General features: G+C 39.4%; 2 protein-coding genes across 7 annotated transcripts in view; one reads left to right on the top strand and one right to left on the bottom strand.

The window, feature by feature from the left end:
• Positions 1 to 19,322, top strand: part of LOC134224939 (alpha-1,6-mannosyl-glycoprotein 2-beta-N-acetylglucosaminyltransferase) — a 306,618-nt gene that overhangs the window by 127,981 nt on the left and 159,315 nt on the right. The gene's annotated exons all lie outside the window — the stretch shown is intronic.
• LOC134208330 (uncharacterized) lies at positions 14,665 to 16,017 on the bottom strand. Its single transcript, XM_062684333.1, has 2 exons — positions 14,972 to 16,017; positions 14,665 to 14,693 (listed from the first exon to the last, which is right to left on the bottom strand). The coding sequence occupies exons 1-2, from the start codon at positions 15,977 to 15,979 to the stop codon at positions 14,685 to 14,687; spliced, it is 1,017 nt and encodes a 338-aa protein (XP_062540317.1). The 5' UTR covers positions 15,980 to 16,017; the 3' UTR covers positions 14,665 to 14,684.

Here is a 19,322-nt window from a genome sequence, read left to right as displayed (position 1 = left end):
AGCCACTCTTGCAGCCTATGAGGTGCACCCACCAAACAGATGGTCGTGCGCTCGAAATCGATAAGTGACCACATTGGCTACATTTGGAACCTGTTCGTGCCATCAAGAAGAATCACTCGCTACCTATTTCGGACCGAACGATTCGTCGAAGGCTGACTGAGCAAGGGTTGAATAGAAGGTTTACGAAGCCACCCGAGTAGCACAATTTTGATCGATTTGGTTGTAGCAACTCATATATGACTGGATTTCGTCATACATAGATCACAGTAATTCGTTTATGACAAGTGTGCTGCTTGGGCACTTCCGTCCATCAGCAAAATAAATAAAGCGAAACGCCTAGCGATTGCTCGGAAATACATGAAGATTAGCATTAGCATTAGCAAAAGCATTGTTACGGTGTAATTCGTAGATTGGACACTAGTGATACTCATGTTTTACTTTTGAGATCCTTATCTAGAATGCTATCTTGATTCCAGTCTCAAACAAAAATAACAAAAGCGACTAGTCAAGTACGAGACACTGAAGACGGCCTTACTTTTGAGGTCGAAATACGTATCTGTCAAGATACAATTAAGTGGTGGAATTCAATGGGATTGTATAAACTCGTCTTATGACAGGTGAAAACATTCCACTAAAAAGCTCAAAATAATTTTCTTATCGATATTCTGCAGGACAATCTTTCCGATTCTCTTCAGAAAGCAGGACTGGGTAGAGACTTCGTGTTCCAGCAGGACAACGACCCTAAACAAACTGCCGAAAATACTAAGGCTTATTTCCGCTCACGTCGTATAGAACCTCTCGAATGGCCTCCCCAGAGTCCAGATTTGAACCCAATCGAGAATCTGTGGACTATTTTGGACAATGGCGTGGTGAAACGAGGAGTTACGAACAAGGACAATTATTTTTTTGCTCTGCAGAGGGCATTGGACGAAATCCACCGCAGCATCTGCAAAACCTTGCTGCAGGTATGCCGAATATGCCAAATATGCCATGCGACAGCTCTTTCCACATGATTTTCCACAAAATAGATGATAATGCGCTCGAAATCGATAATTGACCACATTGGCTACTCTTGGAACCAATGAGGTGCCCTTGGGGAATCCGTAGAAAGGAATATTTCCGTTTTAACTCCAAAATATGTCATGCGGCGGCTTATTCGTCATGATTTTCAACAAAATAGATGATCGATAATTGAGCACATCGATAATTGAGCACATTAGCCACTCTTGCAGCCTATGAGGTGCACCCACCAAACAGATGGTCGTGCGCTCGAAATCGATAAGTGACCACATTGGCTACATTTGGAACCTGTTCGTGCCATCAAGAAGAATCACTCGCTACCTATTTCGGACCGAACGATTCGTCGAAGGCTGACTGAGCAAGGGTTGAATAGAAGGTTTACGAAGCCACCCGAGTAGCACAATTTTGACCGATTTGGTTGTAGCAACTCATATATGACTGGATTTCGTCATACATAGATCACAGTAATTCGTTTATGACAAGTGTGCTGCTTGGGCACTTCCGTCCATCAGCAAAATAAATAAAGCGAAACGCCTAGCGATTGCTCGGAAATACATGAAGATTAGCATTAGCATTAGCAAAAGGTGTAATTCGTAGATTGGACACTAGTGATACTCATGTTTTACTTTTGAGATCCTTATCTAGAATGCTATCTTGATTCCAGTCTCAAACAAAAATAACAAAAGCGACTAGTCAAGTACGAGACACTGAAGACGGCCTTACTTTTGAGGTCGAAATACGTATCTGTCAAGATACAATTAAGTGGTGGAATTCAATGGGATTGTATAAACTCGTCTTATGACAGGTGAAAACATTCCACTAAAAAGCTCAAAATAATTTTCTTATCGATATTCTGAAGGAAAATCTTTCTGATTCTCTTCGGAAAGCTGGACTGGGCAGAGACTTCGTGTTCCAGCAGGACAACGACCCTAAACACACTGCCAAAAATACTAAGGCTTATTTCCGTTCACGTCGTACAGAACCTCTTCGAATGGCATCCCCAGAGTCCACACTTGAACCCAATCGATAATCTGTGGACTATTTTGGACAATGGCGTGGTGAAACATGGAGTTACGAACAAAGACAATTATTTTTTGCTCTGCAGAGGGCATTGGACGAAATCAACCTGCATCATCTGCAAAACCTTGCTGCAGGTATGCCGAAACGTTTGCAGGAAGTTATTGAGGCTATTAATTATTAAGAATGGATATTCACTGCTTTGGAATATTCTACCTATTGTGAATTGGATATGGGCTTTTGATTTTGTCATACCTTTTTTTCGTAGTAGGGCTCTCCTTAGCCGTGCGGTAAGACGCGCGGCTACAAAGCAAGAGCATGCTGAGGGTGGCTGGGTTCGATTCCCGGTGCCGGTCTAGGCAATTTTCGGATTGGAAATTGTCTCGACTTCCCTGGGCATAAAAGTATCATCGTGCTAGCCTCATGTAATGCCATTAAGAAGAAAAAGAAGAAGAACCTTTTTTGATGTTTTTCCAACAAAATGTGTCCATTCTTTTATCCATCTTATCTCAATAAAATTTTAAAACAATAAAAAACGGCGTATCAACTGTTGAACCATTTAAAATAACTTTCTTTCTAAACATAATGACGTACAAGCTAAAGTTATTAAACAGGGGGTTGGCCTTTATTTTTGCCGATCACTACATTATTCGCTGATAATCTTTCAGAAAATGTGGGATTTCTTCTTCAGGAATTTAAATAATTTACCTTTCCTGTCAACATTTTTGTGCGGCTCTAAATGGCCGGAACGAAGTATTAATAGTGACTCTTCGTAGATGCGTGTGCACGCTGTCGAGGTCTGACTAGAAGAGGCAAAATCATGGCTTGCTGCTCGTCGATTGACACGCTATCTATTAACGGTTCTATCACAAACGCCCGAATGACACTCGCCCGAATTCCATTCGCCCGAATGACAAACGCCCGAATTCCATTCGCCCGAATAGACCAAACGCCCGAAAAGACCAAACGCCCGAAAAGACCATTCGCCCGAATGGACCACTCGCCCGAAAAGACCATTCGCCCGAATGGATCATTCGCCCGAATAGACTATATGCCCGAATAAACTCTTCACCTTACTTGATGAAAAGATTTTTTGTGACTAATAAAAAGAAATAGTATATTTGATTTCCTACTTATCTCATATTTTGTTGTAAACGTCTCTCACATGTATCTAAATATTCGTTTCGTTTATGTGTGAACTAATTAGAAAAATAACGATGTTATGTACTTTCTTTTTCATAATATTCAAATAATGACTTGATTTCTTTATATATGTATGCATAAAATCCTTTAATGCAAACCAAAATCCGGCAGAAAACTTCCCCGACGTGTAAAGCACCATTTAACATTGATTATAAATAAAATCTATCACTGTCTTGCAATCCATTCACATAGAAAAAAAGTCAGTCTCAATCGCTCAGCATTGTTGAGAGAATCAGATATTAAAATATGTTTTATGTATGCTGGTCACCAATACCTGTCCACAAGCATCCTGAAATGAATCAAAATCTAATAATTAGAGCTGTAGCAAAAAAAACGTTGCAAGCGTATTTATTCAAACCAATCGTTAAAAATAAGGGAGCAACTAGGAATTCGCCCTTTTTTTTTCATACATTGTTCTTTCTAAATGTATTGAAGACATGATTTCTTCCCTAAGTATTAAGGTTCAAGCAAAATTCGTTTTTAAGATAAGCAAAAACGGGCCACGTCGTATAATGTAACGCCGGTGACGACGTGATGTACCCTTATAACCCTCAGATTGTGACGATATATATGTGCATATCGACAGATGATATATGACAACATTGGGCGCAGAACCTTTCTTGCGATCGATTATCCATGGTAATGATGGGACGATCTTGCTATTTTCTACAATACATTATTCAGTGTTGTAATCACAAGCCAAGATTTGGATAATTGACGGAACATTCTCAACTGCTCCACAACAATTTGCTCAAGTGTTCACAACTCACGGAACTGTAAGCGAAGGTCAACACCGTCGATTCGTTCCCTTGGTATTAATGCTAAAACACTGGAACGTATGATACAGCCTTTTGTTCATTAATGGAACGAAATTTATCAATATACGTTAGATCCAGAGTATATACTATTGGGTTTTAGGATGGCTGGGGTCAACCAAAGTTTTGTTTTTAGAAAACATCAGTGATTGGGATTACAATCGGCATACGGGAAGGATTACAAAATACAGACTTCAACTTGCCTATAAAAAGTTTGTTACCTTAGCACTTTTTTCATCTTAAGATATAACAAAGGCATTCAAGGAGGTTCGAAAATCTTGTCCGAAGAAGCGTATTTTTTTTTCTATGTAAGCAAGTATTATGTAAATGGGGTGTACCCGATAGGCATAATGGACGTTATACATAAATGACCCAAAGAACAGCCAATGACATAAAGAAGGCAGAATTATGCCAGACGACCATTATGCCTAACGTACATTATCCCTAACGTCCGTAATGCGTAACGTCCATCATGGCTAACGTACTTATGCCCAACGTAGTGGATTCATGTGAATGGTCGCCAATCAACGCACAAAAAGACCACTAGAGACCCACTTTTCTCCCCTTCACTATGGTCGGTCTATGAAAATACCCTGAACAGTATTTCTCGAACTTCCAATAACATTATAGGGAAGCACAATAAGTAGAATACGTTTTTGAAACGAGTGAGTCTTACGTTTTACAGCGTTCCAAAATAGTTCCAACTAGAAGAAAGAAATGCGACCACTGATACCCTACGACCATAGCAGGCTAAGAAGATATCTAAAAAAGCAGAAAAGAATTACCTATAAACTAGACAAACTGGAACGCTCATATATTCCAGGTTATTGGCATATTTTTTCTTTTAATATTATTAGAAAAAATAACATGTTGTTATAGAATCTGGAGATATATATGACCTATTCGGGCGAATGGTCCATTCGGGCGAACGGTCCATTCGGGCGAGTGGTCCATTCGGGCGAATGGTCTTTTCGGGCGACTGTTACATTCGGGCGTTTGTCATTCGGGCGAATGGAATTCGGGCGAGTGTCATTCGGGCGTTTGTGATAGAATCCTATTAACACACGCTGAAGGTATTTTACCCAAACCCCACATTTCCCTTCTTCTCTCATTAAAAACGCAAAAACGAACAGTGGGTAATGTCTGTGACATAACCGCTAAGTGGACGTTGGACTTGACTTGACCATGCCTTTAAGAAACATAATATGTCCAAATTTCTCACATCAACTATTTTTGATAAATAATCGGCGTTGCATACCATTCCTTGGCAAAATCTTCTCATCAAACCGACACAGAAATCAAATCTACCTCGAACAAGAATCATCAAAAAAATTCAGGAAGTATCTGTCCGGTCACGAAATATTAGCCTCGACAGTGGCAACCTTCCCACTGAAGGACTGCCTGAAATAAACCACAAGTTGGCTCAGCAGGGGATGTAGACTGTATCTCAGCCCTTCCACTGAAGAGCCTTCTAATCCGTGCGATAGCGACTGAAGGAGAATATTATTTTTAACTCTTAGAGCCTTGAAAAAGGCTGTTTGCTTCGGCTAAGTGCAAAAAGTAAGAAAACGATCTTTTGAAATAAAAGCGAGTTTCTAGTGATGGTATAAAAAAGAATGAACTGCGAGCGAATGCACTTTTATTTTATACCTATTTAATTTTGAATCTTCTCTGCTTCCCAATTGGTGGGCCAATCAGCTAGTGTCTTGTATCCCGCTTCTTTGTCAGCCAAAGCGTCATCACCATCAACTCGTTCGAGAAGGGCTTCTTCTTTTTTACGCTTGATGCTCGCTGCTGGCGTCTATTTCCTAACGGGAATTTTCGCTAGATACAGGCCAATAGCGCCGAGCAAGCGAGCTTAGAATTGCAGTTCAGGTGGGAAGTACGTGTTCTTTTCTGAGACAACATTGTTAGTAGTAGAAGGAAGGAAACACCCGGACATGGGATTTCGGGTGATAAGATTTTATTTTTTATTTTTTTTTTTTTTTAACTAATTTTATTTGCTAATTATCTAATACATGCATTTATCTCTTAGACTAGGTGTTCCGTGTTTTCTTAACACTATCATCCTTATTTGCTATGTTACGCTTTTAGATATTATTAATACATTTCAATTGCCTCTGGCAGTTACGATATTTCCTCTGGTTGAATTAAACCATGTAGGAATTACAATGTTTTCTACTTAAACTAAACTTAACCTAATTTATACTAAGGGTACAAGGAGCTAATCGTTGCAATAGAAGATTGCAACGATTTTTGTCTAAAATTGAAATTATTTTGTTGGACATTTGTTGCAATGTCTCAATATTAGAAATTCTATGAAGTTCATTGGTACTATACCACGGAGGTAACTTCAGAATCATTTTCAAAATTTTATTTTGAATCCTCTGAAGTGCCTTCTTTCTGGTATTGCAGCAACTAGTCCATATTGGCACAGCATACAACATGGCTGGTCTAAAAATGTGTTTGTAAATCAAAAGTTTGTTCTTAAGACAAAGTTTTGATTTTCTGTTTATAAGTGGATATATGCACTTAATATATTTGTTACATTTGGCTTGAAGGCCTTCAATGTGATTTTTAAAAGTTAATTTTTGATCTAGCAGAAGTCCTAAATATTTAGCTTCGCTAGACCAATTAATTGGAACCCCATTCATAGTGACAATATGTCTGCTAGAAGGTTTCAAATAAGAAGCTCTCGGCTTATGTGGGAAAATTATAAGCTGAGTTTTGGAAGCATTCGGGAACTTTTCCATGTTTGCAAGTAAGTGGAGAAAATATCCAAACTTTTTTGCAATCTACTACAAATGACACGAAGGCTTCGCCCTTTGGCTGAGAGACCTGTGTCATCTGCAAACACCCTGGTGGTAAATCAGGTAAGTCAGAAGTAAAAATGTTATACAATATGGGCCCCAGTATGCTGCCTTGGGGAACACCAGCTCTAACAGGTAATCTATCAGATTTAGAATTCTGATAGTTTACCTGCAGTGAGCGATCTGATAAATAATTTTGGATCAGTTTAATAATGTACAGAGGAAAATTAAAATTCATCAATTTTACAATCAAACCTTCATGCCAAACACTATCAAATGCTTTCTCTATATCAAGAAGAGCAACTCCAGTCGAATATCCTTCAGATTTGTTGAGCCGAATTAAGTTCGTAACTCTTAATAACTGATGAGTGGTTGAATGCCCATGGCGAAAACCAAATTGCTCATCAGCAAAAATAGAATTGTCATTAATATGAACCATCATTCTATTTAAAATAATCTTTTCAAACAGTTTGCTTATTGAAGAAAGCAAACTGATTAGACGATAACTAGAAGCCTCAGCTGGATTTTTGTCCGGCTTCAAAATTGGAACAACTTTGGCGTTTTTCCATTTATCTGGGAAGTATGCTAATTGAAAACATTTGTTAAATAAATTAACCAAAAAGGATAAAGAGCTCTCAGGAAGTTTTTTGATAAGTATGTAGAAAATACCATCATCACCCGGGGCTTTCATATTTTTAAATTTTCTAGTAATAGATCTCACTTCATCCAAATTAGTTCCCAACGAAGGGTCAAAAACATTATCTTGGTTGAGAATGTCTTCGAAGCACCGTGTAACCTGATCCTCAATTGGACTAGTGAGACCTAGACTAAAATTATGGGCACTCTCGAACTGCTGAGCAAGTTTTTGAGCCTTTTCGCCATTTGTTAATAAAATTTTATTTCCCTCTTTAAGCGCTGGAATTGGCTTTTGAGGTTTTTTAAGAATTTTCGTTAATTTCCAAAAGGGTTTCGAACTGGGATCCAACTTCGAAACATTATTCTCAAAGTTGGTATTTCTCAGAATAGCGAAACGTTTTTTAATTTCATTTTGCAAATCTCGCCAAATAACTTTTAAAGTAGGATCGCGAGTTCTTTGGTATTGCCTTCGCCTCACATTTTTAAGACGGATCAGTAGCTGAAGATCGTCGTCAATAATAATGGAGTTGAATTTAATTTCACATTTAGGAATTGCAATGCCTCTGGCTTCGACAATTAAATTTGTCAAAGATACGAGAGCATTATCAATATCACTTTTGGTATCGAGAGGAATATCAACATCAAAATTCCTATCGATATACGTTTTATATACATCCCAATCAGCTCTATGATAATTAAAAGTAGAGCTGATTGGATTATAAATGGCTTCTTGTGAGATTTCAAATGTCACAGGAAGGTGATCAGAGTCAAAGTCAGCATGAGTTACCAATTGGCCACACAGCTGACTTGAATCCGTTAAAACTAAATCAATTGTAGAAGGATTTCGACTGGAAGAAAAACAAGTTGGTCCATTGGGATATTGAATAGTATAATATCCCGCAGAACAATCTTCAAATAAAATTTTACCATTGGAATTGCTTTGAGCATTATTCCATGAACGGTGTTTGGCATTGAAGTCACCAATTACGAAGAATTTAGATTTGTTGCGAGTCAGAATTTGAAGATCAGCTTTCAACAAATTCTTTTGTTGCCCATTGCATTGAAAAGGCAAGTAAGCTGCAATGAAGGAAAATTTTCCAAAATTTGTTTCAACAGAAACTCCCAAGGTTTCAAAAACTTTGGTTTTGAATGAAGAAAATAATTTATGTTTGATACGTCTATTGATGACAATGGCGACCCCACCACAGGCGCTGTCAAGACGATCATTTCTGTAGATAAAATAATTTGGATCTCTTTTAATGGAGAGTCCTGGTTTTAAATAGGTTTCTGTTATAATGGCAATATGCACATTATGAACTGTTAGGAAGTTGAATAATTCATCTTCCTTACCCTTTAGAGAGCGGGCATTCCAATTTAGAACTTTCACACAATTATAACAATAATATAACAATAATAACAATTTTTTGTGTGTACTTTATACCAACCTGAACAGCTTCTGGAATGGTATTTGCTTTGAACATTGCATCAATCATGTGATGCAATTGTTCAGTTAAAAAATCAAAATCGGAAGCAATCATGCTACCTGAATCGGCAACATGACCATTATTTTCCGTTGGGACATGGGTATAAACCTCATTTTGAGAAGAGAAATTTTGTCTACCAGCAGCGATGTTTGCATACGTAGGTACATTGGAAAAATTGGAATTTACTGAAGTGCTTGCTACCCGTTGACGAGCGGCAAAATTTGTTTGTGAATTGTGGTGGGTATGAATTGCTCGACCGGTAACTGGTTTCGAAATTTGAGCGTTTGAAAAATTTCTACCCGTCGAATCTGGGATCCGATTGGAATTTCCCGTCATCAATTTTGCACGGGAATTCAAAACTTTTTTTTGCGTGAAGGGCATTCCCAGAAATTGGATTTATGATTGCCCCCACAATTTGCACATTTAAATTTATTGGAATCTTCTCTCACAGGACAAGCGTCCTTGGCGTGAGAGGTTCCACCACAAATCATGCATTTAGCATCCATGTGGCAATGTTTGGTTCCGTGACCCCACTTTTGGCACTTACGGCACTGAGTGGGATTTTGGAAATTCCCATGTAACACGGACATGAGACATAATATAGGCCTTTTCCAAACTTTTCATATTATTTAGTTCACTTTTGTTAAAGTGAACTAAATAAAATTCTTGAGAAATTCCCTTTGGGAAGTACCAGAGTGATTTCTTTTTCATCTTAATTACTTGGACTGGTGAAAATCCAAGTAATTCAGAAATTTCAATTTTAATCTCATCCAGTGATTTGTCATCACTGGGCAGACCTTTCAAGACGACTTTGAACAATCGCTCAGTTTTGTCGTCGTATGTGAAGAATTTATGGCGCTTCTCAGTTAAATACTGGAGAAGATGTTTGCGATCGTCAAAGGATCCCGGCAAAACGCGGCAGTCACCCTTCCTAGCAATCTGAAATGAAACCTTGATCCCCCGAAGGTTACTCAAGATTTCATTCCGAAAGCCAGAAAACTCGGCAACAGATACCACAATTGGCGGAATCCGTTGTTTCTTCGCATGAATCGAATCACCTGGGCTAGAGGTAGATTCGATTTCCTCAAATTCGTTATTAATCAAATCGAACTGATTGCTCATGTCAACGTTAGATTTAGAAGGAATATCTGAAGTCTCCAGCTTCCTTCTATTTTTTCCGCGCTTGGGCAGGACGGTCTTAAAACCTTGTTTCTTTGAAGGAAGTGGAGAATTCAGAGACTCCCCCTTCCTCTTGTTTTTATTAATACTCATTGCTGAGCGTGGAGACGTGACCTTCTTAGAGGTTTTTTCCCAGAACGGTGTCCCTGCAGGATTACCACCGCTTGTCGGAATTTTACTTCCGCAAACGGGTCCAACGTAAAACGAAGGCACGGGTCCTTGCAAAGATCGTAACGGGATCAGTGGGTAGAAATAGCGCTAAGAAGCACCGTTGAAATTAAAATAGCTTCGGGTAGTATTAAAAACTTCCTTCCGCAAAGAGAAAGAACCGCACAGCACGAAAGCACGATGCGGTCTGGGGTGATAAGATTTAGAATTGGTAACATGGGACGATCATTCTGTCACGTTCGCTTTGTGTGCGGTCAGTATCAAACAATGTTTATCTACATATTTTTTATCAATGCCAAAAAATCCAACATTTGCTGAAAAATCGATTGATAGTTTATTTATGTTTGAGCTGTTATCGGTGTTTTTTATCCAAATAAGATTATGTGAGAGATTTGGACATCTTATGAATCTTTAAAGGCATGGTCAAGCGAAGTCCTTCGTCCACTTCGCGGTTAAATCAGAAAAAATATCCACTGTTAGTTTTGACGCTATTTATGAAAATCACGCATAAAATTTTATCACTAGAATATTGGATTTGGCACCCAAGTACAATTTCTATCCCGAAGGGTATTGAAAGCTTTGATATTGATCTCTATCATTGGCTCTCTGAAGAACCGTTTGTTTTTTGGACATACATGCTGCATCATGTGGCTTTTCTTCAGCCTGTCTCGGCTCAGCACCGATGCCGGCCGGTCTCGGCTCGACTCTGCTGCTGCTGCCGGTATCTGCTCAGCATTGCTGTTTTGTCTGGTCTGTAGGGTGGACTGCTGCTGTACTGGCTAGGTTTCGGCTGATGATGGTCGCTTCGATGGTGTCGAACCGAAAAAGCGGTCGGTGCAGACTTCATTCCCTGCTAAAAGGTGTGAGTGCTGTTCAATCAATGATGCGGTATCTCCGCTTGTCCCGGTCGGAATGAAAGGAAAAAATCGCGTTGCGCTATTTTATGGCCTCTCGGCAGACCCAGCGGCTGCTCATTCGCTGGTGTCTGCACCAATCAGAACGTGGTAATGGAATGATGCAAGAATTATGCGGTACCCATATTTATAGGTTCCCTTGATTTCAATGTTTTTCATTGAAAACAGTTTCATGCCTATTGAAACAAGTTTTTCGGGTCTTATCAAGCATGGACATGGAAGGCATACTTGAAGTCTGTCGATTGAGGGGCTTATCGCAGAAATTCGTCCACTGAGACGAACGCTATTAACGTTTAAAATCTTTCAACACAGCGTAACGCGGTCGATTTGAATATTTTGAAATGACACCCGGTATAGTGAAGAGAGACGTAAGTCCTACGTCAAAAAATCTTTCAGCATAAGATGCAATGCTTGCTTTTTTCATGGGTTATTTAAATGAGACGAAGGTGAACATCGATTGCAATAGAGCAACCCGTTAACTCCATTTAAAACTGCACACTAAAATAAACTTGACTCAACATCATGGTTTTAATACCAGAACAATGATTGAGAGTGTGGGTTTCCAAACTGTGGGTCGCGAAAGATAAAACATGATTCATATTTTCGTTGGATGATTAGAGTTTCCAAACTCTGTGGCAAATTTACGAAGCCAATGGCCTTCTTTTGTTCGACAAATACAATGACAATTTCTTCCAAAAAACATTCCAAATCTTACCCAAATGCAATCCAAAACTGAGCGGTGTTGAACTTCATTCTTTTTCTTCTTATTGACATTACATCCCCACACTGGGACAAAGCCGCCTCGCAGCTTAGTGTTCATTAAGCACTTCCACAGTTATTAACTGCGAGGTTTCTAAGCCAGGTTACCATTTTTGCATTCGTATATCATGAGGCTAGCACGATGAGACTTTTATGCCCAGGGAAGTCGAGACAATTTCCAATCCGAAAATTGCCTAGACCGGCACCGGGAATCGAACCCAGCCACCCTCAGCATGGTCTTGCTTTGTAGCCGCGCGTCTTGCCGCACGGCTAAGGAGGGCCCAACTTTATTACTAATAAGATTTTAGAACAATTAAACAAAGATAAGAAAATCCATGCTAATCCAAATTCAATGCAAACTCAACCCAAATCTAATTCAAATCCAATCTAAATCCAATCCAATCCAATCCAAATCCAATCCAAACTCAATCCTAATCCAATCAAAATCCAAATTTAATCCCAATCCAAATCCATTTAATTCAACTTTTAGTTTAGCGTATACTGCCGCTAACCGCAAGTCGAGCACATCTGTATATGGAGGCCCATATACAGATGTGCTCGACTTGCGGTTAGCGGCAGTATAGTACACCATCAACCATTTGCCATGAACTAGTACTGCTAGCCAATAACTCCAAACTAATCATACGCATAATAAATTTGAACTTCCGAATAGCTTTGTAAAATCCTGCAACCCAATTAATTTTTCAAATTCCAAGATATCTGGTCCTACAGGTAATCCCACTATGGCTACTAAGTCAGTACATTCCAAGATAAATTTCTAGATGATATACTGCCGTGAATCGCATATCTGTCCCATCTTTGCTGGGTTTCCTATTCATATGGGACAAATATGCGATTCACGGCAGTATATTTGGCTTTCCAAACAGTTTCGAACAGTACAGCATTGAATATTTTTCCATTTCTCTCAGATTTCGTTATTTCATAGCTCAACTGATAGTCTCATGTACGTCGCTAAGTGGCTTCATGAAATATAAATTTGTTTTAATCAAAATCAATGCTCGCAGAACTTTCAAATTTTGTAGATCGTTAACCATTTTCCGTTGGTCTTCCATACGCACCTTGTAGTTTCACAACCCGGATAAAAATGTACTATTGGTTCAATAGTGTGAATTACCATAAAATGTACGGTATACAATAGGATACATTGTTTCTTGATGGTTGCACAGATTGTATCAACACTGAGGATACAATACATCAACATATTTCTCTAATGTAACTATACTTGCAATTGTTTTTGAAACGTTTTCTTACATAAGTTTCATACATTGATAACTTTTGAAATGTTTCTTTACATTGCATATAAACTATATAACAATATTTGCCTCATAGCGCCAAATGTGCATTTTTTTCCATTTAAATTCCATTTTTGAACAGTAAAGCTGTCGCAACTGAGAAAGTAAAAATCGTATTGTTTTACTATACAAATACAATACAATCCATTGTATTTTGAACAGTTTTGTTCGGATATTTCAACAATATATTAACCACACACTCTATTGTGTGACAAAAAAAATATATGGAAAAATCTCAGATTTTGTATTGTTACGATACTTAACAACCCGTACATTCTATTGCGAAAACTTCATTTACATTTGAGTTCATAACAATGCATTCTAATGTATTTCTATGGTTTCATTTACAATATAATCTATTGCCAATTTAATGTTATTAATAGTAGTGTTACAATAAATTGTATTGTTATTCTACTGTATTTTTTATTCGGGAAACTACAATACATTTTTTTGGCCACCTTTCAAACACGCCTAATAGTTTTCTAAACCACAAAACATTTCCACCGATCTTCCAAACGCGCATTGTAATTTTGCAAACCACAAACTAATTTCTTACGGTCTTCCAGGTGAGGCTTTGATGTTCTTCAAACCACAAACCATTTTTTCAGTGGTCTTTCAGACGCGCCACCACAAACCATTTTTCGACGGTCTTCGAGATGCGTCTTGTGGTTTAGCAAACCACAAACCATTTTCCGATGGTCTTCGAGACGCGTCTTGTGATTTAGCAAACCACAAACCATTTTTCGACGGTCTTCGAGATGCGTCTTGTGATTTAGCAAACCACAAACCATTTTCCGACGGTCTTCAAGACGCGCCTTGTGATTTTGCAAACTGATATATAGCACTCGTTACAATTTAACCACTTGAATTCATTATTATTATTTATTCAGACTAAGGCCGAAGTGGCCTGTGCGGTATATAAGAGTCTTCTCCATTCGGCTCGGTCCATGGCTACACGTCGCCAACCACGCAGTCCACGGAGGGTCCGCAAGTCATCTTCCACCTGATCGATCCACCTTGCCCGAGTTAACGGAAGACCTAGGGTCTCTTCAAAAAATAATAAAGCCGAAACGAATTATATGATGGTTAGAACTAAACTGATTTATTATATCGATTCTAATAATAAAGAAACCTATTTGTCCCTAGCTAAACGATGACAGTCCCACGGTCGTGGTGTCGACTCAGCATCACGGGGTCCCACGGTTAGATGTTTACGAAAAAGTCACGTTACTGTCTTCCCACGGAAGACGGGTGTTAACTAGACCCCCCTTAGAAATGAGGCTCCGTACGAATGGTCTCCTCGAGTACGTTGATCTCGGTTTCGTCCTTCTTGGTCATTTCCTCTGGCTTTATCCGGATGTCTACCTTAGATCCTCTAAGACAAAGAAATGAAAAGAAAACAACACTTATGATGATAGGAGTGACCGACAGTCCTCCGAATATTGTCCAATGTGGCCATTGGAAGCTTGTGGCGTTTAAACGAATGGTTTCCATCTGCTTTCTAGTCTCCAAATGTAGATTATGGAGATGGTCCAAGCTTAAGTTGACAACTGTTCGTTGCTTTTCAATAGGAATTCCATACAACGGTAAGTAAATTGGTTTACCTGTTGTATTTCTAATTTGATGTGAAAAGGTTCTGTTATTAATGGTTACCTCGCAGTTGGAGAATGATATAAGGTATGTTCCTGAGAGGTTCCTTGTCGGTAAACCACAGTTGGTGTGTAGAGTGAAATTCTCTTGAAGATTGATGAGGATATGTTGATTGTCGATTGAAACGACTTCTTCCATCGGGTTGGCAAGGTATACGCATTTGGCAGATTTTCCATTCAGAAGGTTGGGCACACATGCGGTATTATCTGGTGTTATGTCTGTTGTCTCGAAGATCTTTGGTTCCAGGCTGTGAACGATATAATACTCATTTCCATGGTTAAGGTAGTAGCTATTAGGAACATGGATTTGTTGATGATTAAACCATGTTGGAAGAACGAAAATCTTTCTAAAAATCCTTGGATCCAACTTTGGTAGCTTTATTAGTAGAGCGATATCGAGGGCGTTGGTAACTATTGAGGTGGTGGCATAGGTCAGTGCTTCAGCGATGTTCCAGACTGTTATGTTTTCCCTAGCTAAATCATTTATAAGCAAATCAATCTCAGATGGACTCAAAACCCTATCATTAAGAGCTCCTATTTTCGCTAACATTATTGTCTCTCTTATCTGGGATAGTTTTTTATACAAAAAATCAAGATTTAAATATATGTTCAGAGAATATAATTCAGAAGATTTAGAATTGAACAATTTGATGGATTCCTTTGTTTTGAAAAGAGCTTCTTTCATCTGTAGTGATATTTCTTTGTTTATTCTAACTTGTTGATTGTTGTTGACAATAAGGCTATTAATGGAGTTATTTATAATTTTTAAGTCATTTGCATCCGGACTTCCTGCCAAAAACTTCCATGCCGTACCTAGACTATTCCATCTCTTTACTCTCTTTACAGGTAACAATCTTTTTAGGTTGGAATCAATATCATTAAATTTTGTCAGAATTAGAGTGGTGAACTGATTGTCTTCTATTTGTTTAAACTCTGATTTAAGAATTTGTATTTGTAATTGAAATGAGCTTAAATTAAAATGGTGTATGTAATAGTAATAGTCGATTTGCATTCGTCCATATCCTTGATGATAGATAAATAATGGTTGGTTGTCCGTCTTTTGTACTGAAATCGTCTGCATATTGCTGAGTCCAACGACGTATAGTACCAGAAGTATCATTAAATTTAGCAGGTGCATCGCTGCTGGTTCCAGTTCGTGGACCTTCGTCTTCGGTGGGGGAAACGGGAGCAGGCACTTTGGGGTGATCCTTTTTGCCAGAAGCTACTAAGGACCCTAATGCCGATTGAGGTGAATCCTCGGTGTCTCAAGTTTCGCTTTGCTGGTGTCGATGCTGGCTCTTTGAACCAGAATTTGATCAATTCACAGTACGGCTCTTTGAACCGTTGGCGGAGTTATTTGTAATTAACTCACTTTAAGATTTTCACTATTCACTGATCACCTTGATTTGCAGCACGGCTCTTTCTACCGTTGACTATTTTCAGATCACAGTACGGCTCTTTGAACCGTTGGCGGAGCTAATTGGAATAAACTCACTTAAAGATTTTCACTGATCACTACTTTTTATGAAGACTTTTGCAGCAAACACTTTTTGAAGATTTTTCACCGACACTTGAACTTATACTCTTCCCACTCGCGACTACGGGTCCCTATTCGGGCGCCAGTTAACGGAAGACCTAGGGTCTCTTCAAAAATAATAAAGCCGAAACGAATTATATGATGGTTAGAACTAAACTGATTTATTATATCGATTCTAATAATAAAGAAACCTATTTGTCCCTAGCTAAACGATGACAGTCCCACGGTCGTGGTGTCGACTCAGCATCACGGGGTCCCACGGTTAGATGTTTACGAAAAAGTCACGTTACTGTCTTCCCACGGAAGACGGGTGTTAACTCCCGCTGCGCACCTCGCCTTCTTGTGCCCGTCGGATCGTTGTCGAGAACCATTTTCACCGGGTTACTGTCCGACATTCTGGCTACGTGCCCGGCCCACCGCAGTCGTCCGATTTTCGCGGTGTGAACGATGGATGGTTCTCCCAACAGCTGATGCAACTCGTGGTTCATTCGCTTCCTCCACGTACCCTCCGCCCTCTGCACCCCACCATAGATGGTACGCAGCACTTTCCTTTCGAAAACTCCGAGTGCGCGTTGGTACTCCACGAGCATCGTCCAGGTCTCGTGTCCGTAGAGGACTACCGGTCTAATGAGCGTTTTGTAGATAGTCAGTTTGGTACGGCGGTGAACTCTATTCGATCGGAGCGTCTTGCGGAGTCCAAAGTATGTACGATTTCCAGCCACTATACGTCTCCGAATTTCACTGTTGGTATCATTTTCGGCAGTCACCAGTGAGCCCAAGTACACAAATTCTACTACCACCTCGATTTCGTCACCACCGATGCCAACTCGCGGTGTGTGGCTCACATTGTCTTCTCTTGAACCTCTTCCTATCATGTACTTCGTCTTCGTCGTGTTGATGACTAGTCCGATCCGCTTGGCTTCCCTCTTCAGTCTGATGTAGGCTTCATCCATCTTCTCAAAGTTACGTGCCATAATATCTATGTCGTCGGCGAAGCTGGACGGACTTATTGAAAATTGTGCCACTCGTGTTAATCCTTGCTCTTCGTATTACCCCTTCCACCTCCAACCACTTGAATTCAACTCACCTCATTTAATCAGCGACATGATCCAAAAAGTAGACTGGCAGGATCGCCAAAATGTGCGGCCTTAAATGGCCGGAACGAAGTATTGACAGCGACTCTCCGTGGATGCGTGTGCACGCCGTCGAGGTCTGACTAGAAGAGGCAAAATCATGGCTTGCTGCTCGCCGATTGACACCAGAAATTAACACACGCTGAAGGCATTTTACTCAAACCCCACAGTTTTTATCACATTTTATTGTCTCAGTGGATTCTTTGGCTTATTTAAGGTCACTCCTGACGAAATCCAAATTTCGAAGTACTCGCGTTTTCAAGGGCACACCATTCGATACGGAAGCAACGCACAACTGTCATTTTTATTTTTTCGCAGCAAAGCTGAAAAAATAAAAATGACAGTTGTGCGTTGCTTCCGTATCGAATGGTGTGCCCTTGAAAACGCGAGTACTTTGAAAATTGGATTCCATCAGGAGTGACCTCAACGCCAACTCCTACTCCAACTCCAGCTTAATATGGTCCTTTCACCATATTTTCAAAAACCTCTGTTTAATTAAGGAATATAACAGCTGCACGTCTGGACTGCCCTGAATAATTTATTGGCCTGATAACAGCACTTTTTAAATGTTTTAAACGCAATTTAAAAAAATAGTTAAAGACGTCAAAAAATATCAATATCAATTATCAAATTGACAAAACAAAATAAAGATCGATTGAACACATTCATTTTTTTAACGGGATTTCTATTCGTAGTGTTTGGTTCACCTACCTTCATTGACGGTCTCGAATTTCTGTTGTTTTTGGGGTGCTTTGGGGAAATTTCTGGGCGACCGCTGGCAGCAATTTGCAGAAGAATTTCTGGTGAAACTCCCGTATGAATCTTATATAATTCCCAGAGAAAGTTCCGGGCGAGATCCTTGTAGGAAATTTGGACAACATTTTGGAAGAATTCACGAAGAAATGTTTGGAGGAATAACATGATGGAAATCCAGAGGAATTAGGAAAATCCGAGAGAAAAATTACTATTTTTCGAATTCTTGGAGGAATTTTGGGGGAAATACCTGGAAGAATTCTGAGTCAATTTCTGTGTGTTCTGGAGAGATTTCGAAATAAATCATAATGAGTTCTTCAGGGATTTTCTGTAGGAACAACATGGAGAACTGTCTAAGACGAGTTAAGTGCTTTCCATTGAATTCCACTACGTTTTGTTTTCTTGACAGATACATATTTCTTCCTCGACCTTAACAAAACGTAGTGGAATTATTTGGAAAGTACTAAACTCGTCTTAGACAGTCGAAGACATTCCACTAAAAGAGTTTAAATATTTTTTCTGAACATGGAGAATTTCAGTAGGATTTCCAAGAACTTTTTCTAGAGGAATTTGTGAAGGAATTTCGTGAGATATTTTGAAAAATTTCCTGGACTATTTTGGAGACGTTTCCGGAGGAATTCCCGCAAAAACTTCAAAAATAATTATCGAAGGAACTATCGGAGGAATCCCCAAAGGAACTTCCAAAGGAACTCACGGAGAAAATTCCGAGGAACTTCCGGAGGAATTCCTCGAGGAGCTTCCGAAGTAAGTCCCCGCAGAAACTTCCGGAGGAATTCTCGCAGGAGCTTCCAGAGGAATTCCCGGAGGAATTCCTGGATGTGCTTCCAATGAATTCCCAGAGAGACTTCAGGAGAAATTACTGGAGGAACTTCCAGAGGAATTTTCGGAGGAATTCTTGGACTAAGAACTTC

Source organism: Armigeres subalbatus, chromosome 1, assembly GCF_024139115.2.
Source record: "Armigeres subalbatus isolate Guangzhou_Male chromosome 1, GZ_Asu_2, whole genome shotgun sequence".
NCBI lineage: Eukaryota > Metazoa > Arthropoda > Insecta > Diptera > Culicidae > Armigeres > Armigeres subalbatus.
The sequence above is the reverse complement of the archived record's forward strand: the minus strand, read 5'-3'. Positions and strand labels throughout refer to the sequence as shown.